General features: G+C 41.8%; 2 protein-coding genes across 3 annotated transcripts; one reads left to right on the top strand and one right to left on the bottom strand.

Moving 5' to 3' along the window:
• Positions 1 to 11: 11 nt before the first annotated feature.
• Nipped-A (Transcription-associated protein Nipped-A) lies at positions 12 to 23,213 on the bottom strand. Of its 2 annotated transcripts, none has more exons than XM_066293185.1 (32): positions 23,087 to 23,213; positions 15,293 to 15,493; positions 15,128 to 15,241; positions 14,425 to 15,075; positions 14,242 to 14,374; positions 13,905 to 14,187; positions 13,687 to 13,831; positions 13,492 to 13,635; positions 13,062 to 13,238; positions 12,870 to 13,007; positions 12,584 to 12,816; positions 12,262 to 12,529; positions 12,029 to 12,190; positions 11,808 to 11,972; positions 11,510 to 11,756; positions 11,222 to 11,454; positions 11,005 to 11,169; positions 10,259 to 10,485; positions 10,010 to 10,200; positions 9,433 to 9,957; positions 9,231 to 9,380; positions 9,022 to 9,178; positions 8,489 to 8,717; positions 8,272 to 8,433; positions 8,086 to 8,211; positions 7,883 to 7,975; positions 6,847 to 7,264; positions 6,485 to 6,588; positions 6,262 to 6,432; positions 6,012 to 6,209; positions 5,423 to 5,891; positions 12 to 5,097 (listed from the first exon to the last, which is right to left on the bottom strand). In XM_066293185.1, exons 2-32 carry the CDS (start codon positions 15,446 to 15,448, stop codon positions 329 to 331), a joined length of 11,403 nt encoding a protein of 3,800 aa, XP_066149282.1. In that variant the 5' UTR covers positions 15,449 to 15,493; positions 23,087 to 23,213; the 3' UTR covers positions 12 to 328. The 2 variants fall into 2 exon arrangements, with proteins under 2 accessions (XP_066149282.1, XP_066149283.1); XM_066293186.1 differs by having other exon boundaries at positions 13,908 to 14,187.
• On the top strand, positions 15,499 to 23,871 carry LOC136345148 (NACHT and WD repeat domain-containing protein 2). Its single transcript, XM_066293187.1, has 25 exons — positions 15,499 to 15,750; positions 15,807 to 15,895; positions 16,593 to 16,709; positions 16,973 to 17,176; positions 17,227 to 17,371; positions 17,428 to 17,653; positions 17,704 to 18,145; positions 18,199 to 18,360; positions 18,407 to 18,585; positions 18,638 to 18,848; positions 18,895 to 19,139; positions 19,195 to 19,447; positions 19,503 to 19,675; positions 19,723 to 19,942; positions 19,997 to 20,209; positions 20,283 to 20,484; positions 20,539 to 20,662; positions 20,712 to 20,905; positions 20,961 to 21,135; positions 21,193 to 21,411; positions 21,466 to 21,818; positions 21,870 to 22,239; positions 22,288 to 22,446; positions 22,494 to 22,683; positions 23,396 to 23,871. Exons 1-25 carry the CDS (start codon positions 15,648 to 15,650, stop codon positions 23,588 to 23,590), a joined length of 5,163 nt encoding a protein of 1,720 aa, XP_066149284.1. The 5' UTR covers positions 15,499 to 15,647; the 3' UTR covers positions 23,591 to 23,871.

Genomic DNA, 23,871 nt, shown 5'->3' with positions numbered 1-23,871 from the left:
CAAAAACGAAATTGATCATTTACATTATGTATATTTACAAGGTATATTACAAAACTGTACATACAAAGATTTAATAATACTTTTCGAGCTCTTCTCATTAGACCTCTTCGACTGAACGTGTATACTTAAAACCGTTTAAACTAAGTACTTAAAGCTATGCTTTAAGCTGCAATATTGACTATTAACAAGCTTTGCTCTCACTAAACTTATCAGTACATGGAACGATCATAACTCTTAGAAAAATAGTCGCGAGAATAAATTTGCGAGTCACTCATAAAATCACAATAGGAATAAAACTGAAAATACTCAGTTTCTGGAATCTGAAGGTTTATAGCCATGGATGCCAGGCAGGATCCATCCTACAGAGATTATCAGGACTGCTAGCTGCCGCTACCAAAGTGGCCACTTTGCTCTCAGTCCCCTCAAACTGCGCCAAACTGGACAATCTGCTGGAAATGGAGGTGATGGCTCTTCCCACCATATTAATTATCTGCTCCGACTCCGACATCTTCTCCTGATTATTAACGTTAACATCCTCCGATTTCTTTACTTTGAATAGCAGCATTTCATCCCTCAAGATGGGCTTTAGAATGCTAAGGACTTTAAAATTAGGGTAGACCAGGCACCTTGCCGTGGCTATCATGGAAGCCGTGAGAGGTCCACTAACGCCAATGGCAGCCAAGTACTCGATTATGTTGGGGGTGAGCCTGAAGGGTACTGGCCTGGTTTGGTCTAGTTCACCAGTGCCGTCATCCACGTCGAATTTAAAGTACGAGATGTTCATTAGTCCCGAGTCTTGATGCAGATACATCATGTCAGGGTTCAGTCTGGTCAAATGGAAGACGTATTCTGCAAAACAGGCCAGCGCCAGCTGCAGCGTGAAAATTTTCCTGAAATGCCAGTAATCCGTCGCTGAGGAGAAGGTCTGTAACGCCCAATCCTTTAATACGGCCCTGGGCACCATTTTATCTTGAATGTTTTTGAATATGTCCCGGTAGATCTGGTGGCTAGCTTTCACTCCCCGACTCTGGACTGCTGCTAAGCGCTCGTAGTAGTACTGAATGGGGTCGTCATGATCAATGCCTTGCTTCCCCAATTTGGTGCATCTCTTCTTGAACACATCCAAATAGGAAATAGAGGCGGGATTGTCCTCAACAAGACGTATCTGTTGCGTGACCGCCACCACTCGTGGTACGGTAAAATGCAAGAATCTCCTGGAGGTCTCCTTTTGTTTACCCAAGAACGTGTTCATCATTCGCAACATTTGCAAAACACGCTCTTCTCTCCTGGAATCAGCCAGGCCCGAGCCATTAACCACTAAGTACGGGTAAATCTTGCCGTTGTGTCCTCTGATGTACAGCCTCCTAGCTGGGGCGTTGTGTTTCTGCACCACATCCACTCTGGGCATGAACCTGGCAATTCTCACATAGTAATGATTGTGTTTGGGCAGCAAAAACTCGCCTGGAAGTTCAATTTCTGCAGTTTTAAGGGTAAAGTTCGCCAAAAACCTGCACTTCTCCTCGATCAAGAAGGACTGCAGCATCATCTTCGACCTGTTGTCCAGGATTTTGATCCACTTTTTCAGCTTGAAAATGAGCGTGTGGAGCCGCATTGAATTCGACTGCGAGAAGTCGAAGTCCTTCTTAAACTCCTCCTTCATCTCCTTGAAGACTGGGTCTTGGTATGTCGCTTCGGCCCTTCGGGCCAAACTTTCCGAAGCAGCGGAATTGAATGCGCTGGATTTGACCGAACTGGAGATATTTTCAACTCCGATCCCGAAGGTCGACATTAGTTTTTTAACGAAATTCAGCAAATGCGGAGTTATTTTCGCTTCGTTCACGGATTCTCTGTTCTCAAAGGCAATCGCGTAGCATTTAGTAAGACCCTGGCGGAGCTGGCGCAGTACCTCTTCGTACCAGTTCTCGCGGAACCACTCCATCTGAACGGCGATCCCTTCTAAACTCGTGAGAACAGTCGTGTGTATCCCCCGCAGCATGTTCATGATCTTTACACAGTGCACCATGCCAGGTGGTGCTTTAACCGAAGCGACTTCTACCGTGTCTCCTGTAGTTGAAGCCCCACTGTCCTGGCTACTCTGATCGCCTTTATGCACCTCCTGAGAGGCCTGCTGCTGCTGCACTGTGTTGGTTTTTCTAGCAGTGGCCGTTCTGAAGGTTAAATACAGAAGTCTCACGGGGAAATAGACGGCTTGCGGGAACATCCTACCCGCCTGACACAGCAAGTTTAATATTACGTTTCCTTTGTATTGGACAAGGCAGTTGAGCAGCTGCGGGGTCCATGGTAGCCACAACACCGGAGGCACTCCCACCGCGTATTTGTCTAAGACCTCGATAAGGCTGTTCTTCTCGTCGTCGTAGCTGAGCAGCCACAGGATCTTGGCGATGTATTTGCGGCCTTTGGCTTCGTTCTGGTGGCAGCAGGCGTGCAAGAAGCAGGTCATTGCGTCTACCCCGTGACTGATCTGCCGCGGTTCTTTGATGAAGACGCTTTCTAAGTAGTCCCCATAAAGCGCCCACGCTTTAACTGACGTGTCGAACATTTGGATGGCTGCAGAAAAGGACTTGTTTGCATCGTCGGACTTGCCGCTCAGATGATACATCATGCCCTTGAGAGCGTAGAACTCAGCTGTCATGTCTTTGCCGAAATATTGCATTTTCGTGTGATTTATAACCTCCAGCCCCTCTTGAAGCTCATTCTTGTTGTTCATTGAAGCCATCTGCAAGTAGCACTTGACCTGCTGCCGGACCTTCTCGTAGCAATCCACCACGGGAACGCTGGGAATGCTATAAATTTTATTCAGGGAGTCCAGGCAGACATTCGCCAGTTTCTGCTTGCGGGCGATCTTCCCGAAATGAATTATTGACTGAGCGGACGCGTGCATCCATATGCCGATTTTCGTTGTTGCCATGGTGGTGTCACGATGCTGGTCGTGGTACTTCACAATGAGCTGGTAGTGGAGCTGCCTCCAGGAGAAAATGTCGCTCCAGTGCACTAAATCGTCGGCGATCACCGGCAATCGGTTGCGCCACGTTTTCACAATAGCTTTCAAGTCGTGCAAAGCGTTGGGATTTGCAGCCCCCTGCAGCAAGCACTTGTGGATCTGGTAAGCTTCTTGGAGCTCCATTATCTGTTGTGCTGCTTGTAAATACTGTAAGTGTATGTGGCTCACTATGTGAGGCAGGCGTCGCCACTCATTGAGGCAAAAGGCGCTGGAGCTCTCCACGTATCTCTCAACATACATCAACGGGTTGCTTTCCTCCGGCTGGCAAATGCACCTAAAACCTCCATATAAAGTGACCTTCCAGGCCATTTCCTTAGGGCAGCAAAATTCCACATTTTCCAGGGCTTCTTTCATGTACTCCCAGTTGGGCTTTCCGGTTCGCCAGGCACTTTCCAGCAGCAATAACGGATCATAAACTCCATTTTTTGCATAATCGGTCAGAATGTCCCACATTTGCAGCTCTTTTGCACACCGAATCCAGTGGTTACTCCAAAGCAAAATCTCCCGCTGATACGCTGCTGGAACTGGCCCTACGCTCGCATCTGCCTTGTGTTTGGCCATTGCCGCTTCATAAGCAGTCTGGGCTTGTTCAAAGAACCCGTGTTGCTCGTAAGCAATAGCAATCGCTGTCTCCCGGTAATGGGCATGTTTCTGCCATAAACCCCCCCACAGATCTTCCTCGCACATTTGATTATACAAGTCTCCCAATGAGTCTAGAAGCTCATTTTGCTTGGGCTGGTCTCCTTCGAATTCGTAGCAGTTAGCGACATTGGGACCCTTACCGGGGGGCTCAAAGGCTTGATGCTCCATGGTCAGCGCCATTCTGTGCCAAAGATTGTGGCTCTTACCTAGATATTTCATGGTCGGAGCCGCCATTTTTATCTGCGGATTGCACCTGAACAAACCTTCAACGAACGTGTTCATAGCACTAGGTTGGCAATCTTTTTGAATGATGTGAGTGCCGGATGTAATGAAGGGGATCATTTCTTGGGCCAAGACACCCCTCTGGTCTTCCTCTAAAATGTGCCAGAATTGCGGAAATAAACTCAGCCATAGCTTCTCTGCCAAGTTCGCGTCTATGTGGCACAACTGAGCGGCCGCCACCAAAAACTGCTCGGTAGTGATATTGCGAGAAACTTCAATAAACTCGAAGTGCTTATTTATCATTTTAGTGATAGTTTCTGCCCGGCTCAAAGGTTTTTCATCGGGCTGCGACTCCACTTTATCCATGTCAATAACCTCGTCTTTAGTCTCAGTACAATCGTAGAATTTAATATTCTCAGGATGAGTTCTCTGGAACTCGGTCAATTTCTCCTGTTTAATAACTGACGTGATGCTGGGTAGAATGCTGCTTTCGTGAGCCATCTCTATTCCCATGGAAGGGGCTGCAGTCACCAATAACAGCTCTATTGCCTGTTTTATCCAATAATGTTGTCCAATTGCTTCCCAATTCTGGGAGCAAATTATATACAAAAGTCTGTCATACAACCGCCTGCGCATACTTTCGTCGAAAACCTTGAAGAATTTTGCTCTTATATGAGGCTGCGTGCACCGCAAACCCGCCAAAAACGCAGGCTCCAATTTCGATGTTAACTCGGTATTCTTCAGGTGCTCATCAGTGTAGACATAGTGAATTAACTCCAAAAATTGCGCGTTTAATTCCGTCTCATCAGGAAAACGCTTCTCCACATACTGCGTGAGCTTCACCAATAAAATTGACTTCTCGCGAGCACTCGGAGCTTGATTTGGTGTTTTGCACTTCATCCACTCTTCGAGCATCTTAGTAATCGCCTTCATCACTTTCACATCTTGGGATTTCTCCATTAACCCAACCAAAATAGCACCGATGAAGGTTTTACGCATTTCCACGCCCATGGCGTCCACTCTGTTTTTCACCAAGTCGAGGCACAGGATCAGGACGTCCACAGTGCGGGCGGAGAACTCTTGCGAAGGGGGCTGCAAATGTTCTTTGGCCAAACGATGTAGAACGCGCATGAAAGGCGTGATCATCGTGTCCAGGTACGTGGGTTTGTTTGCACATGCCGCTTTTAAGAGCATGATGGTCCCGAAGAGAGCTTGAAAGAAATATAAACCACTGAAATTTGCGGATAAATGAAATGAGCCTATAAGATGGCAAAAATGCTAATTTTTATCCCAAACAGAGCAAAATTTACAGATACACAACCCGAATGCGCAAAGACATATGGTCGTGGGGGGTGGGAGATTTTATTTTTCAATTTATTTTAGTGTGGAGATTATTAATCACTTAATGAGATATATGCTAGTTACTACATTTTTTCGTCAACTGCGCCCTAAGATCTGGTTAGTTTGTTTTTGGGATAAAAATTTGCATTATGCTGGCGATTGGCTCAGCAGTTGTCGAACAAACTGTCTACTTACCAACTGGAGATTTATTTTCTTCGTACGTGTTTAATCCTTTAAGGATTTCCTCATTTATTTTCGAATATAAAACGTCCAGCTGTTCCATCTTTTTGTCCCTTTCCAAGGGGAAAAGGTAGAACAATTTCACGAGAAGATTGTGTGTCATTTGAATGATTTTTTCGTCTGATGATAAGGCGCAAGCCGTCAAACCATCCTGCAAGTTCTTATACTGGTCCAATATTTGCTCCCTTTTTAAGACAGTCAACAGAAACGTGAGTAACTCTAAGGCAGTGGACACGCTCGACATGTTAAAAGTAGCTTGGGTGACGGTTACTAATATTTTGTTGAAGAAACCTAAACTGAGGTCCACGGGGACTTGCCAGAGCTCCGGCTTCAGGGCGCTTTTCAGTAGAATAACACAGCGGCGAGAGAGGAGTTCTCCAGGGCTAGCGTTACCAGGAGTAACAGGAGTCTGCTGGCCCAATTCCTAAAAATTTGATAATCTGATCATTTAAATTTAATGGTCATTGTTACAGCAATGAGAGAAGTAGATACATCGTTGAAATATTTACTTTGACACTCTCTAAAGCTTCTGTATTTAACATACCTGACAAGCTAATCGTAGCAAAAAATTCAGCACAGTGTCCGTATGTCTCTTGTCGAGATGCTCGGGAACTGAAGTATCTGTTTTAACCGGTACAGCCATCGTTGCTCCTGACGCAGAGGCTATGGCAATCTTTTTCCTCGCTTGATCAGAACTATCATCTCCCAATGTTCTCCGCATTGGAGTCTCTACAGCTTGGTTCTAAATAATCATTTCAGTTACACCCATATGCAGAATAACGCGAGTAAATCACCTCTAGAGACAAGCTTTCGTCCTTAATTCCGCAGAGCTCCCACTTAATTATCACCTCGACCAATTCAACAGCTAACTTCCGATGGTCTAATCCGGACGTAGGGCTGAAGCCCAATCTTTGGATGGAACTCACCATGTGTTGGACCAAATCATGGCGGACGGGATAATAGACCTTCAAATAAAAAAAAGTTTCAAGTTTAAGAAAGTGAAAAAAGAATACGTACCCTATAGTGTTTGACTACTAGTTGCAATATATGAAACAGCTGCTGCATAGAATGTCCTTCGTCCGTTAGAATCTTCTTAGTCCAATGTGTGAGCATATCATAGCCTATCAAATGATAAATATCGATAAGAATTCACCGGTGAAAAGGAATAAGTGCACATAATGTAAATATATATTTTTTCAATGGATTTATGGAGTGTAAGCAATATGGTAAGAGGTAAATCCATCGAATAGACATCACTTTGTGCAAGATCACTGAAATATTTAGAGAAATATCCCTGTTTTAGAAAATAGCATAGACCTGACAAATCACCAAATAAGATGATCCGGCACAAGAAAGCAACCACCACTTACTTAACTTACCCTTTTCCATGCGGAAAGGCATAGAAGGAGTTAAGATTTCGAGAGCCTGCCTTACGACTACTCTAGCGTCCACCAAATGGGCCTTCAACAAGGAATGAAAAACTTGCAGGACAATTTTACGGTGGATGGCGAATTTGCCAATGATGTGCGACAGCAACAGATGTCCGTGGTATCTTGTGGCGGGATCTACACAATTTTCCACTGATAAACAGGGCCACGCAAACGTCATCAACCGTCTCAGCTTGAAGCCCTGCGCTTTGTTGTTGGAGTCGTGATCGTGGATGTGTGGACTGGCTTGTTCCACCAACAAACAGGAAAACTGGAGAAGAGCAATACGGACGCAGTCCGGTTGAGGGTAAGGGCTGACTTGGTCGATTATTTTGTTGATGAATACGGAAACCACTGTGTCGTTGTTGTCCTGTAAATTTTAAATAGAAATTAGCTGCAGTAGCAGGAAGGTATTCTCTCATAGCCCAGAAAAGACTTTTTTCATCGGTCAATTAATAAAGCAAATTAACGTGTATTGCTGCAACATATTCAGTGTGTGAACATTGTAAGTCTCTAAATTAAGGGTTCTTTCCAGTTATGACAAATATATAGCATCAAATTCAACTAGGAATGTAATTTTTCTAACATTGGATGCATGAGACATTCGCTTACGAGTCATATACAAGTTTTTTGCTATGTGTGCGAATGCAATATCTGTATTTTTAATATTTCCTATCACTATTACAAAATATACGCTAAGTGAAATATCTTGATACTATGGTGAAAACTTAAAAAAAAAACCCTATTAACTATGATATCACAAGCTTTTATCTTTGTTGACCTGTTAAACCAAATGAGCGTCAAGTGAAATGTAATGTATCATGTCATGATCACTTCTTATTTTCTAGACTGTAACTTATGGTGGGTTCAAACTATGACGTCACACTCTTTCATCTTTGAAAACATGTTCGGTCGACTATCTGGCTTTGATATAGACTTTTTGGAGAGAGCTGCGCAGTTATTCTATTAGCATAATTAAATTACTCACTTGATAAGGCATTAGTGGTTCTCCAATTAATTTCTTCCCTTCTCCACGTTCAAAACTAACCGAGAAGCATGGTATAAGAATTAGCTGCACTATCTGTAAAGTAAAACCTTAAATTGCTTGTCAAACTCTCATACTATTAAAAATGTAAAATATGTATTAGGAAAAGTGGATGAACAATACGAAGCGCCATAAAGAAATTTTACCTTCGCCTTTAGCTCTGGAGACCAGTGGTTTGAAGGGAATATCTCCACGAATCTGAAAAAGGCCGTTCTCTTCCACTCAATAGTATAGTCTTGCGCTACAGTATTATCCAGGAAATCTTTAAGAAACTGCAATAAAATGTTTTAAGTACACACTCTTCTTTGAATTCGGAAAACAACAAAACTTACTTGGAAGTTAGGGATAAATCGCTCAAGAAGAGCACGTAGCAACTGGAATAATAAATCGATGTCATCGGTGGCATGGCTAAAGTAGTGCAAAAGTATCTTCACTAGCAGTTTTGGCTCTTTCCAATGAGTGTAATCCATTTGGTCTAAATGTTTATGCCTCTCCTAATAATTTATATCAAAATTACAAAATTGCGTTTGCTCACAAAAAATTACTAACAAGATATGTATCATCGCACCAAATCTGCTTCAAAACATCGATCAAATCTGGTTTTGTGGATAACCACTGATCATCGAATTTTATCAGCAAGGATATGATTCGGATGCTTTGAAACTGCATCTCGTTCTTCTGCCATTCGTTTGTTTCTTGAATACCCAGATCTCTGCTGACACTGTTGGCTTGCGCTAGTATAATCAGACGTCTGACCATGTTGTTTTGAATGTGATCTCTGTAATCAGAGAAAGAATTTGTTAGGGGTTCGATATTTCCGAAATGTTCTTAAAATAAAATTTTGTCGCACGTTGAATTTATTATGCTCATGAAACGAGGTGTTCGTTGATACAAAAATGTCAGTAAAAATATTAAAAATGGCATTCGTGTCATGTTCCATTATTTTCATGACTTTACCTCGCAATGTGAGCTGTTAATTAATTGTCCGAATTAAATCCGAATTGAAAAACTGAAAGGCTCAAATCTGGACTGGAAAGTGCGTCTCCCAGTATGGGATTAGAAATCCATACAATTTTTCTTACCTGAATACTTTGCCATCGTCCCGCGTTACCAGGTACTGCAAATATCGGTTGTAACACTTCTCCTTGATAAAATTATCGTCCATTAAAATAGTTAATGTCTCAGAGGGGTACCTGGCCAGGAACTTCATCAGTGAAGCCCTAAATGGACTGCTCGCCTCTAAAACCCACCAATTTAAGTACTTAAACATAATATAATATTTAAAACTGACCTATGTACATAGCTTGTTCCGTTTGAATCATCAACTGAGTCAATTTTAATACGAATTTACTAGAAGCCGCGGGAGTTTGATGAAAAATATTGAGAATCGTGACGATTTTCAGCTCGCTGTCTGATTTGGTTATACTAACAGCTCCAGATTCTAATTTAAAAAAAAGTTATTCCTTCAATATAAATATAAAAGTCAAACTTACCAGCAGCCGCTTTGTAAGCTACCGTGATTTTTTCTAACAATTTCTCTAGAATTTGATATAGTTGATCGCACAACTTCTCGTTAAATTCATTCGGGAATAGCTGAGTCAAGTAAGACAACATCTTAAACCCATTTAAAGTAACTTTTTCATCCCCCAGCGTCATCAATAAAGGTCGCACTGTGGGATTGAAAAGCTCTTTCTGAATGGGATACCCAGCAATGAATTTCTTCATGCACTCAAAAGCGGTTTCTTGCAGCTCCGCGTTAGGTTTCTCTAATGCTTTGTATAGCACATCAAATATCTGATCTCTGACTTTTTCAAGATAGTAGCAAGAAGCTAACACCCTCAAGGCACTTTGACGTAGAGGGACAAAATTTGATATTGATTTATAGCAGAAATAACTGCTCAGCCTTGCATCGTCCATCTTGCATAGAGAGAGTAAATCGGTGATAAAGAGGTTATGTTCGTGGATTTCCAAGTCGATTGTGATGAGACGGGGCTCCAACGTGTTACAAAACATACTACCTGAAATTTGTTTTCATATATCCAACAATTTATAGATAATATCTCAGCTTACCATCCATGAGCCCCATTTGAGCGATAGCAGGTTGATGCATAAGGAGATGGTTTTTAGGTGGAACCATGTCGGCTAAAACGCCTTTGAACGGTTCCATAACTGCAGTCACCGTCTTGTTTTGTTCTTTCGCCAGTAACCTCAAACTTGCCATTGCCTGCTCCCGGACCATTTTATGAGGACTGGTAACTTGTCTGTAATTCCAATAACTTACTAACACTACAGCTCAAATCAAGGAAAGATGACGCATACCGAACGAGTTCATGAGTGACTTTCTGCAAAGCGTCCCCTTGTAACGATTTAGTTTCCTTGTCGCTGCCTTCCGGCGGTGGTGTTACCAGTACTAAGAGCATTTTTTGTAGATTTTCGCGAGCCATGTCAAGGGCGCCGCTGGAGACTTCTCCGGTTAGGTCCATCATCACGAAAAGCAGAGCTTTTAGGAAGGTAAACATGTGTTCGTATACCCATTTCAACGCACACTGAAATCAGGTTAGTTGAGGGCAAGGAAATTTAGAAATGAAGTTTGATGGATATTAATTTGGACTTTCAAAACCGATATTACAAAAATTACGTCTCTTAAAAACTAAAAGAGATACCGAAACCACGTTTACTAAGCTACCTAGTTTACAGAATTCATAGAGATGTTTTAATTTGACGTATTTATTGCAATTGCTCCAATACTCGAAATATCGCCGTTCAAATTTAAAAATAATAAGAAGTAAACATTTGAATTTTATATATTTCAGCGAATGTTAAGCAGTGCAAAGCAAGCATTCAAACTGAAAATAGATAGTGGAAAACTTATGATAAAATAAAAACTAATTGTGGAATAGTGGAACAGTAACAATCACATCTTGACAATTTGGTGGACCAAACTTATTTTCGCCCTCTTGAGGGAAGACGAAACAATTTTCAAAACAACAAGGGACAAAAGCCCAACAAAATCTGTTTTTTATTAACCTAACCATTACCTTAATCTCTCAGTTAAATATAGTTACCTTTTCAAACATAAACTTGATAGCAATACAACCACCTAATTTGGCGTACCATGCTCGTTCATAGCACAAACCGCACATTTTCTCCGATAGATATTCGATCAGAGGTAACCGACACGCCATTTCTTTGCTGCCAAGCAAAGTTGTGGCCATATCGACAATTAACATCTATTAATACAAACATAAATTAACGTCATTACAATTAAAAACACCTATTTACCAATCCGATGTGTCCCGGTTTGCACAACTCTCTCTCCTCATGTCCCATAATGACGGTTAAAGCATCCACTAAAACTAAAGGATCCAAGTCGATCTGTTTATTAGGTTCCGGAGTGTACGCGAAGGCACCACACTGTTGCGCGACAGCAACCATCGTGTAATGCCGCACAAGCAGTACGAAAGTCTGCATTGCCGGTTGCCGCAGCTCTTTAATTGCTGCTCCTATAATCATACCTAAAAAGAACATCGTTAAATTTATACAAAAACCTCCTGAACCTTAAATATCTACCCGTCAGGGCCATTTGATGGGTATCTCTTGCCAATTTATGTATGGAAATGTAATTGGAACCCTTAATATTGCGAATTGTAGGCGCCTCTTGGAAGCTGGGATGTAGGAACAGATTTATCAGTGTCTGTTTACTATCGCTGAGGTCTCTGGAGGCCGTGAGGTAGCAGTTGATTACCTCCCAAGCTTGTTTGCGGTAAAACGGGTCAGTGGCGCTTTGCTTCAACGCATTAAAGGCAGTTTCCATCACCTAAATCTCCACATTAATTACAAAAATCTGGAATTGCTGTTAAAATTTTACCTGAGCCACTGGGAATTCAACCGTCTTTTCATAGTGATCAAATCTGGCCAAAATCGCTGGCGGATCGAAGTCTGAACAGACATATTCAAGCTTCTGAGGCTCGATCATCATTTTCCTATTGCCGCCGCCGAATTTACCCAATACTTTAAATGCAACTTGAGCAAGCTGGAATCCTCCAATGAAGCACGGAACATCGACAATAAACATACACAAAAAATTACCTGATCGTTACTTCTCAAGGACTTCCATAAAGCTTGCATAAGTTCAGCTCTGACAGGCTGGATGTGTTCGTAGAGGAAATCATGCTGCAGATTGTCTACGCATAGCTCTAAAGTCCGCAGGCCCTGGCTTATTAAGGTATGTGAGCCATTTAGGGCAGATACCTACGAGAAAGTATTGGTAAACTCTTGAAATGGCCGTGATCAATTCTTCGACTCAAAAGCCAGGCACTTACCAAAGGATCCATTAGCATGGGCAAATACGGTAGCAACGAACTCAAACGCACTGGAACGGTAAGACACAGCTCCACAAACAAGTCTTTCATGTCTTGCTTGTGCAACCCGCTCTGAAGCCGATTCAGTCCTTCGAGCAGCTGAGGCAACAGCGGCAAAAACTCTTGATACAACAAGTCATGGCTGCCTCCTCCTATCGACCGAAACAGCGCTCGCAAAAGTAGAAAATAATTGTGGGGTTTAGCAGCCAACATTGCATATTCCATAGATCTAAATAATTAACAAATGTTATTCAAGCACAATCAGTTGAAGAATAATAATCACTTGTTGACAATCTGGTGGAGATGAGGTCTCAGCATATTCTCGTTTTCTTGAGGAAAAAGAGAAACGCTCCCAAAAACCAATTTGAAGAGTTTTAAGTAAAGATTGCTTCGTTCTATATTGGTGCCCATTTCTTCCATACGCTCAAGCAAATACTCCACTAATATAGTTGCGAATATGGGGCTGGTCGAAGGATTTGCAAGTAGTGTATTGGGGATGGTCTGTAACGCTGGGTTCTGGAATTTCATTTGTCAATGAAGTGACCAAAACATCAGAATTTAATAACTACTTTATGTACTCGTTCCACTAAGTACTCAATGCAACTTGAAAATACTTCTTGAAAAGTTAGGGGATTCATCATAGAGAATATACTGGTGAAATGCTCCAGAACTTCTTTCTCCTCTTTGGCTTTTACGTTCTGCACCACCTACATATTCATTATTAGGTTTGGTAAGGAAATATTGATATATTAATGCAGTACCTTCGATGCAGGCCCAATATTTAGCATGTAAACGTCCAGTGCCTTTAGGGCCCATTTGACAAGTCTGACATAAATAAGGGTCTCATGCGGTTGAAGAATTCGAGCTTGGGCTAAGGTTTGCCCAGAAGCTGTTTTGCGGCTTACACACACCCAGGTTATGGTTTTCACCCCACAAATCTTAAAAATTAAAATAGTTAAATGCAGGCAGTATAGGCAGCTACTGGATTTTTAAACTTCAAGAATTTTTTAGTTATTAGTCAGATGTAGGAAATATATTTATTGGTTTGGTCCGAGATGACTCGTGAAAGTATGGGCAACATTTGTTGACGCATGCATGTGTGATATAGCGAAGGTGCTACTTCTTTTCTGAGCCGCGCGCCCTAAACCGCAGCATGCTAAATTACTCTATGTGATAGTGCAACAAACTTACTAAAGTTTTAACAATACTCCTACATTCAGCAACTCCATAAGGAATCACAGTATTATGCTGGATTCCCAACCGAGATTTCGTCTCTTTCTCGCCTGGTTGCGACGGTATTAACCCCTCCAATCCATCTGCCAACTCAGTTTTATCCTAAAAACCCTCAATTATACAAGACGCCTCAAATAAACCAGTAATTTTCACCTCAGCATTTGCACTTTGGCTCGGCAAATCTTGCTTTTTGGATTCAGTCTTATTTAATAATCTCGCTAAGTGGATTTTCGAAACCGTTTTGAATTTTAACACGAAAACCTCCAGCATTCGCATCAGCAAATCCCTACTCTCATTGCTGAAACAAGCAAAATATTTAATAATCATCCACTGAAATATGAGTTTAAATAACCATGGCCAATAATACAAACTACCTGTTTTCAGCCTCAGCCCTATGTCTGATGCACTCAACTAAATTAAGCAGAAGCTTGCAAGACATGGTGTGTATGGTGGATAGAAGACTGTCATCCTGGAGATTTCTCCCGAAAAGGTGGACAGATCTTACTAACTCTGACATGGGCAATTGCTGCCTCACGTGATGCACCAAATCTGCTAATGTTGAGTAAGCTAAAGCACGCAACGCTTCTTGGCTGGTCCAACCTCGACCCATGAGCATTCCCTCATCAAACAGGGTTTCAATGTGAGGAATAAACTCTGAAAATCGCTCTTATCAACAGAGAAGTTTGAGCAGTTACACAAAATACCTACTATTTCTAAGTTCCGTTGCTAATATGTGTCTTGTGGCTATGAGCAGCTCCTTCCTTAAGTGGGAAACTTCCATTGGACAGAGGGATAATAAGCCCAACATCCCTTGCACTAACATATCAGAATGGGTTTTCACCTAATGCATAGAAATTACTTCAAGTTCAGCTTTGATGCGCTTGATCTTACCACTTCAAGGTAGCTCTTGATGATATAGGCCATGAAGCTGAGAGTCTTAATCTGAGCTCCCATGAAGTCAACAAAAATTTCTTTGTTAAACGTATCCATCTGCATCTGCTCCATAGCTGGCTGCAGGGTTATGGTCTTCACGATCAGGGGTATAAAATCGCTGACATCCTGATGCACATCCTGCTTATACAACTGATACATCAAGACAACTATTATGGGCAATTCCTGAAGCACTTTCAAGGATAACACAGCCTTGGGTATTAAATAATATGAGATCAAAGTGCCGTCCATGCTCCTTTTTTCTGTCTGAATTCCTGTTATTGTGAAAGTCTCCTGTAAAAGCTCCTCTATGTTCACTTCTGGCAGGTCTTTGACTTTGATGGGGTTCCTGGGCTCAAATATCTTTGGCATGTGATCGGGCAAGTTCGAGTATATGGACTTCACAAATTGCAGGAACCGGTGGATGCCTCCGTTGATCGGGGGTTTGTAGATTTTGTGCAGTTCTATGATGATTTTCAGGCAAACTAGCACATTTTCTTCGTTATCTGTTTCAAGGAGCTTCATCATCAGATTTAAGATTGGTCGAATGTATATGCGCAAGTAGTCATTTGTGGGTAGGCGGTAGAGGATCTCTAGGATTAATTTACGAACCTGAAAGGCGATTTTGCTGGGTCTATGGCAACTAGCAATTCTGGGATTTTACCTGCTGAATATTAAATTCCGCTATGAAGTATGGCTTTCCTTCTTCAAGGATATTCAGGAAGACCTTTATTGAGAGCTTCAGGAATGTTCCGTAGTGATTGGAACTTAATATCATCTGTGGAGCAACAATCTAGAATTTTAACCTTAAGGATTTATTACACGTTACCTCAAAATTGTTGCTGATCTCCTGGATAGCCTTCAGCTTAATGTCGTCCTTACACTCAGGATTACCCAAAGTCTTAATATAAGACATAAACTGGTTCATTTGAGTGGTGTGGGGGTCCACTGCCACCTCCATACTCGTCGTGGGTTGGGCTTGCATTTTTTTTTATATTCTCACCCCTCAAGTGAGGTCACATAACGACAGCTGGAATCAAAAGAATGCTTTAAGGAAAAGCCCATTGGATCACATGACGAAAGTAGGGACGAAGGTGGGGATCGATCTTTGCCAGAATTTGGCGCGCTGTAGCTGGCAGAGCTATTCAGTTTAACTGGAGTTATGGTGAAATTTTGAGTAAAAGATGGACGACAGAACCATAGATTTGATTTTTGGAGGTTCCTTGGAGAACCTGCCGCCGGTTAGTTCCAAGATTGTGAGGATTTTTACTAGTTCCACGTTCACTGGTAATTATTTAGAGCAAACTTGAGATTTTTGGATTAGAGAGTCAGTCTTATTTCAGACACTACAATGGAAAGAAATACTTTGATGGCGAAATGTTACCCTAAAATCAAGGACTATTGCAGGGAAAAACATGGCTTAGAGTTTCAAGTAAGGTATTCATGGGTAAAGCCCCTTAAAACCGCCACTTTTTAAGTCTTCCCTCCGCATCGTTTCCATGTTTTTTCATTTCTCTTCGCCTTAACACCTAATGGTGTTAATTAGCCGTCGAGGCTGCATCTCGGTCGTCCTTTTAAACGAGAATTGACCACGAAGATCTGGGTGACATTATAATCGTGATCGATTTCACTTCATATCAGTTAAACAATTCGCGGAATTTGTAGGTCAACTTTCGTGCCACCCCATCCCCTGGCACTAATCGTTCCAAGGGCAACTCGCAACGCTTTAGTTATGGGGCCGAAGTAAGAATTCGGTGATGAGTTGCCAAATGTGGACTGAAATCATGCTAAAAGGTTGAACTTAAGAACGCTATTTTTGAGTAGTGCTCATAAGCAGGACCGCCCTTAGTAAAGCTGACGCCCTGGACGAATTTGTAATCACCTCCCTCCTATTCCTAAGAAAAATCGCCGAGCAGAAAAGCTCGCCGGCGTTTCCAGTAGGCCGCCCTGGGCCGTAACCCAATCTCAACTGGCCACCCCTAAAGCCGGTACTGTACATAATTAGAGCGGACAAGTCGTGCGCATCCGAAACTTAGGGGAGCGCGAATGAAACGACCCCAAGTTCTGCCTCGCTCCGTTACTCGGAATCGTATCTTGGACAGATGCTTTAATTTGAACAATTCTTTTAGGTGGTGGACATGCGGTGGGGGGTGCGAGACGAGGCTACAGATGACCACATGACCACTGAACTTTGCATGAAGGAAATTCAGAACTGTCAAAGGTTGTCAATGGGCCCCAATTTCGTGGTAATACATTACGTGATAAACAGATCATTACCGTACGGAAGTGAAATTCGCGAAACTTGCCGGTGAAACTTGTAATTTGCAACCAAGTGAGGGCGATCATAACCGAGTATCAATATACTCTATTGATCGACCTTTTACATGAACTCAATTAGCAGTGATTATAGAATAATGAACTAATGTTGTATGGTAAAGCAAATTACCGCATTCGATATTGGCGCACGGCGTGCGGTAATGTGCTTCTTTTCACCTAAATCCCTCTTCAGGTATTCCTGGGTCAGAAATATGGCTACAGACCCATCCCAACCTACATTCTATCTTCGGAGCTGCAACTGATTAGGGATGAATTGCACGCAACTGGACACGACGTAATACTAATTGACACCTGGTACCGAAAAGACAGCAACGCAGTACCGCCGATTTCGGTGTTGCAGCCCATATCATCCATTCTTATAAACTTCAACAACAAGGTACTGTTTAGTCCGTTGTAATTTAACTTATCGACTCCAGGACTTCACAGAGGATCCCAAAACTGCAAGCTGAAGACCAAGCCAAGTGGTGGGATACTCTGAGCAAGTTTCAGAAGTTGTTTCGTAAGGCTTCGGCCTCTTTGTACCAGCAAGGAAAAATGGACAATGATGCCATGCACAATTACTTCATGTCCGGTAAGGGTGGTGATTTCGAATACGACATGCTCCGATAATGCAATTAATCCTGTCAGTGACTGAAAGGGAAGTAATCAACGGCATACTCAGCGTGAAAAACACCAAGAACCACTGCCTGGCATACATTAGGATGATCAATAACATCAACCTGCAGAATCTCAAGAAAGCCTCCCTTTTTGTGGATATTATCAACAGGAGCTTGGACACCGAGTCGTGCAAGTTACTGGCTGACCTCAGAGACGTGCGTCTGCCCAACAAGATCGAAACTAGCAACTTCCAGAAGTACATTTTGTCTATTCTGAATCGCTGCAATCACGCCAACCCCTTTTCAGGTACACAGTGGAATGGATAGGGAGGGAAGGTTTAGACACTGAGACCCATGAAGAGTACCTCAAACACTTCATCACTCACTTCTATAAGAACATTGTGAAGTTGGTAGATAGGGCCATGAGGAAGGAAGATTCCAGTGCGCAAGGGCAAATTGTCACTGAAATATTGCAGCACTTGCACGCGTGCAACAATTCTGTCAAAGTCTTCTACGGCAGAGAAGAGAGCCTGGAGCACATACACCAATACATGACAGAAGATTCTGACAAGCTTCTTGTGTTGTATGGGGAAGGGGGCTGTGGCAAGACCTCGCTGCTTGCCAAATCTGCAGGCATGTCCGCGACTACTTGGTTCAAAGGAGCTAAGCCAATTAGCATAATCAGATTTTTGGGCACCACTCCAGACTCCAGCGCTCTCACTCCAACTTTAATTTCCATTTGCCAGCAGGTGGGCGCAATTCTCATGGATTCCGTCTGTCTACACAGAAATTATCATTTCAGATCTCATACAACTTCATGCTGCCGTTTGACACTATTCCTGACGACCTAGTTCCGCTAACAGCACACTTCAAACAGCTTCTCACCCTAGCCTCCAAAGAGCAGCCTCTATTGTTGTTTTTGGACTCTGTTGATCAGCTCACAGGAACCGCCGATGCCAACAAGGTACCCCAACGCCAAAATTTAGAGCAAAAATTTATAAATTCAGTAGGTTTCATGGTTACCAACGCGCCTCCCCAAGAACTGCAAAATCATAGTATCTTGCGCCTCAGAAGAAGCCAACCCTGAGGTTTCTCGAGAGTACCACATTTTAAGGAGGATGGTGGACGTTGAGGAAAACTTTGTGGAAGTTAGGGCTCTGGGTGAGGAGCTAGCCATGAAAGTCATCAAGTAATATCCATTGTAATGCCCCAAATTGACCAAAAAACGTCCTCTTTTGAAGAATGTGGATGAAAACAGCTTGTCGAGACTTGACCAACTACCAATGGAGGCTTGTTTCCAATGCCATAGACAAGTGCAGTCTTCCAATTTTTGTCAAGTTGGTTTTTGCAGAAATATGCAGATGGAGGAGCTACACTAAAAGCCAAGACACTCATCTGGCCTCCACGGTCATGGACTCCATTATGATGCTCTTTGAGCGAATTGAAAAACAGGTTTGAGTCATTACATGCTATTTTTTTTGACCAACATATATTTCAGCATGGCAGAATTCTGGTTTTCCACGCCTTGGCTTACATAACGGCAGCCAAAAGCGGACTATCCGAGTCTGAGCTTGAGGATTTGATATCCCTTGATGACAAAGTTCTCGATGATGTATATCAATACCATCTTCCCCCTGTCCGGCGAATTCCCCCTTTGCTCTGGACCAGAATAAGAAATGACTTACCAAATTACCTCTCTGAAAGGGAAGCTGATGGGGTTAGCGTCATGAACTGGTACCACAGGTACTACCCTTAAACGCATGTTTTCTGATTAAGCCCGACAATATTCGACTTTCAGGCAATTTAGAGACGCGGCGAAGGAACGCTACTTCAAGAACATGAACATGGCTACATATTTCCATTCAATGATAGCAGATTACTTTTTAGGTATTTGGGGAGGAGGCAAGCCCAAACCTTTCAAATATACTGAAATCCAGAGGCACAGATTTAACTTAACTGACAAAGAAGGGGTGGCAGATAGGAAAGTCCCAGTTCAACCTTTGGTGTTCTATTCCAAGGATGGGAACGTTTCAAGATATAACTTGAGAAAGGTATAGGAAAAAAGGAGATAATTGAGGGTTAAGGTTTAGGGGGTGTTTCATATAGTTTGGTGAACTTCCATTCCACCTGGTGAGATCCCGAAGGTTTACAGACTTATACGAGAATGTTCTGTTCAACTATGAGTGGCTGCATGCAAAACTTTGCAGCTGCCCTTTGCAGAGTGTTCTATCAGATTATGAGGATGCGTGCATACACATTGAGGACAAGGACTCGAAAAGGTAATGGTGCATTTTTCGTTAAAAAAAAACTAAGAACATTGCTGCAGGGAGTTATTGCTGGTGGCTGACGCCTTACGTTTAGGAGGCGCAGTGCTGGGTCCCTATCCCAACATGCTCGCCCCTCAATTAATAGGACGTCTCCTTCCCGAAGTGGGGCCTAACCCAGACATAAAAATGCTGCTGAATGATTGCGACTTCAAGGGCCCAATGCACTGCGCCCTTTTGCCTTTATACCACTGCCTCCATACACCAGGAGGCCCTTTAAAGGTTCGCCGGTGTTTTTCATAGGGAATTTTCAATTATTATAGAAGGCGTTTTTAGTATTCCCTTGAAGGCCACCAATTTGCAGTGTTCTCCATATGCCTCACATCAGACTACCGATACATCGTGTCAGTATCTAATAGATTCATAACTTGGGATCTTTCTACCAGCGATTTGACAAGGGATGTTAATCCCAATATTGAGGGGATCATGCAACATTTGGTACTTAGTCCTGATAATAAATGGGCTGCCGCATACACCAACAATAACCAGGTATTTCTGGTCCACATTTTTAGGTTCTTTTGAGATTCCATCTCCATCATTACCACGTGAACTACTCCTTTAGACTATCCTCCTTAATATGCTCTCCAGCGAGTTTGTCAATGTGGATAACCCACTGGAGGAGGGAAATAGCATTTTGGGCATATATTTGCTGAACCACAACTTATTCATCTATGGGACCGATTCCTGGGTTAAATACGACATGAGGGGTAACAAGGAGGAGGACTTTGTTGGGCCTTTGGAGAAGGAGAGTTGGCCTATATTAAGCATGTTTTCAATACATCTTGCAAATGACTGAAAATTGCAATGCATGTTTGTAGTGATGGAGTGGGATAATAAATCTGAGTATCGCATAGTCTTTTGGAAAAGTACCTTAGACGATGATAGGATGAAGATCTATTTTAAGTCGAAGGATGGGGAGTATAAGATTCTTGATTTTCACAGGTATGATAGACAGAATGTGTTCAAATTAAAAACCATTTATCGATTTTAGTGCAATGGCCTTAACAAGGGACAAGTCCGTACTGTATGCTTGCACCACCCCAAGTCTTTATAGAGTTTCGAAATACATCCATAACCCCTCGAAGTTGATTTGGGAAAAACAGGGTGATTTGCCGAAAAGTGACAAAGAAGACACTGAGGTGGTTTTACAACTGCGACTTGACCAGCATGATAAGGCCCTATTTGGTAAAAAACTTCCCTTGACTATCACCTCAGAAAAGCATACTATTAGCTTACATAGCGACTACAAGCAATGGATTCATCATCTGGGATTTCAACGAAGATAACTGCATACATCACGGTCAGGCAGTGGTCCTGACATTACCATATGGCACCCGCAACATAACTACAAAAATGTTGCATTCAAATTCTATTATGCTCAGTGGGCATAAAAACTATGCAATTGCAGGAGTCAGGTAAAATGCTTCTCTTTAATTTTAAAATTAAATTTCTAACACGAGAATATACACTAGGAAGAACTTGTATGTGTGGAGCACTGAAACGCAAAAATTAGTAAAAATTTTAGACGCCCACTTTGCCCGCATAATCCAACTAGAGCCTCTCACTGTGGGAAACTGGAACAGTATTGTGACATCCTCAATAGACCGAACAGTGAAAGTGTGGAACATTAACAACATATTTGAGCAAGTGCATGTGATTGATCGGCATGAATTACAAGTAGATTCTATCAGGTAATTTTCCTTTTACACTTTGAACTCAATAACTAACAATTGCCACTTCTCAAGCCTATCAGACAACCTCAGTTTAGCAGTTACAGCAACTCGCAACTGTGTAGGAGTATGGGATTTAAGGGTAGGAAAACTGACAGCAAAATTGGCAGACAGCCCTTTGGGGGCCATTGTCACCCATGCTCTCATAACTCCAGATGGAAAATACATAATTTCAGCAGAGACAGGAAATATCCTTTTCTGGCTGCGTTTAACTCAACAGGTAGTTTTCAAAGATGAACAACCGGGCATCAGGCAGCTAACATTCATAGATGGTGGCACTAAAGTACTGGCAATATCCAAACCCAGCAATCCACCAGGGACTGATTTTCTAAGAACTACTGCCACAGTATGTGTGAGAGAAGTACCCAGTGAGTATAAATCTTTTTTCAAAATAGGTAATGATCTACACCTAACATTAGGTGGACAAATGATTTACACCTTTGAATATCCAGTAAGAAGCATCACAGGAGTACCCTTCAGAGAGGCAGTTATGACTTCAGACAACCAACACTTGGTTATTCCTGCTGCAGATAAAACCAATAGGGATTGCATTTTAGCACATAATGCCCTTAATGGCAATTTAGTGCAGAGAATCCCTTTAAAAATATGTGGGATTAAAGATGTGGTAGGATTAGTGGCAATGCCCCATAAAGGACATCTTGTGGCTGTAATGACTGCTGATAAAGGAGCCATAATTGACATAAGAAACAAAAAACATTTGAGGTCCATTCCAAAGTGGGGTGGTAATGTCACAAAGGACGGAAAATATGGATTGTATGCTCCTCAGAGGTAAGACCCAAATAAGTACTATATGTAGTAAATATCTGGATATTCCAGAGGTGGTTTAGAACTCATAGAATTAAAAAAGGGCACAACTGTAAAAACCTACATACCTAAGGTGGCAGAAGGAGTCTTCACAATTATTTGCCTTTTCAATAAAACCGATGAATATGTTTTGTACTATCACAGCGGTAGGAAAACTTTAAGGGTGTTTAGGTATATTGGTAATAAAATTTAGCTTTAAGTTAAATGGAGTTTTTTAGGACTGATGATGCACACATGATTGCAAACTACAGGGTGCAGGCAGAGTTGACTGCAATTGAAAGTACCTCAGATGGAAATGCACTAGTTCTAGGAACTGTGGATGGATGTGTATCAGTTTTGGCTATATTGGACCCTGCAAAAACTGGAATTAATGAGTATTTGACTGGAATGCCTTCAAGAGATGAAGGGGTGAGCTTATATATATTATAGATTTTAAAAGACTTAAGGGAAACAAATCAGGAAGTTTTTTAACTTGAACTGAGACAAGTTTTTATACTACAAAATGTTGAAATATCTTGAATTACCTTAGAAACGCCCCGAAATATGTATATCAGACAGCACTTGAAAAATCTTCAAACATGTGTACTAAATTACCTCAGAAGGCTGTCCCCAGAAACAAGGGGTTCCTCACATGGTAGAGGACCATCATCTACACCCCAGGGGAACATGTCAGGGTACTGCTAGTAGTTTAGGGAGGATGTTTGATAAATAAACGTAGGGAAACATTTCATTGCTCAACTTCAAAATTGAGACATACAACAGCGTCCCCATCATCCAAAATTCTGGCAAATTGGATAGGAATTTTACTTACCAAATCATCAATAAAAACGTGTTGCTTTAAATGTAACTTTTTAACTCAAAAGACAAAATATCACGTATATTTTTCAAAACCCATTAACTTTCGGATTTTGTCCTTCTTCACAAAATCACAAAATGACATAACCTCAACAACGTTCTGTCAAAATGAACAGTCACAGTCACACCGTTCCAGCATTCGGTGTAAGAGTCGTAGTAACTAGAACTCGTTATTGTTGCACTTTCAAAATAACTGGTAGGAACGTACTAACTATCGATTTCGAACATTTGAGTACTACTCAGTTCAATTTCTTAATCATTCCAGTGGAAAAAGAAAGTGGAAAAGATGCGCGCTCATACCAGGTTTAAGGCTGTTCAACACATCGCCAAACTTTCGACTACATTTTCTAACGAAACCACTTCAACCACCCAAGAATCTGTTGAAGAAAATGGGAATTTTGCCGAGGATGTTAAAGAAGACAATAGGAATAATGAAGTTGATAATAACAATACTGAGTAGATTAATATATCGTTAGAAACTTTTCCGGTTCCTATTGCTAAATCAAAAGGGCTTAATATTTTTATAAAAAAAGAACGCAATAATTGCTAATCTTGCTTTGAAATCAAATAGTTAATGATTTTTAAATACGTAAATAATTTCACGGCATCGATTTTTGCTACAAAATGTTCCATTCTATTTGACACGTTAATGCCACTTCTAGCACTCATGAAACTGTGCATTATGAAATTTAACTAAGATGTCAAATTACGCCTACGCACTCACAAACACGATGTAACCAC

This window comes from Euwallacea fornicatus, chromosome 18 (assembly GCF_040115645.1).
Source record: "Euwallacea fornicatus isolate EFF26 chromosome 18, ASM4011564v1, whole genome shotgun sequence".
Taxonomy (NCBI): Eukaryota; Metazoa; Arthropoda; class Insecta; order Coleoptera; family Curculionidae; genus Euwallacea; species Euwallacea fornicatus.
The sequence above is the reverse complement of the archived record's forward strand: the minus strand, read 5'-3'. Positions and strand labels throughout refer to the sequence as shown.

Coding starts and splice junctions, on each gene's coding strand:
- LOC136345148 (XM_066293187.1), top strand. CDS start 15,648: ATGGACGACAGAACCATAGATTTGATTTTTGGAGGTTCCTTGGAGAAC. Junction 15,896..16,592: donor AACATGGCTTAGAGTTTCAA/GTAAGGTATTCA, acceptor CAATTCTTTTAG/GTGGTGGACATGCGGTGGGG. Junction 18,586..18,637: donor CTAGCCATGAAAGTCATCAA/GTAATATCCATT, acceptor CCTCTTTTGAAG/AATGTGGATGAAAACAGCTT.
- Nipped-A (XM_066293185.1), bottom strand. CDS start 15,448: ATGCAAGCCCAACCCACGACGAGTATGGAGGTGGCAGTGGACCCCCAC. Junction 13,008..13,061: donor ATATTGGGCCTGCATCGAAG/GTACTGCATTAA, acceptor ATGAATATGTAG/GTGGTGCAGAACGTAAAAGC. Junction 11,170..11,221: donor AACCGGGACACATCGGATTG/GTAAATAGGTGT, acceptor TTGTATTAATAG/ATGTTAATTGTCGATATGGC.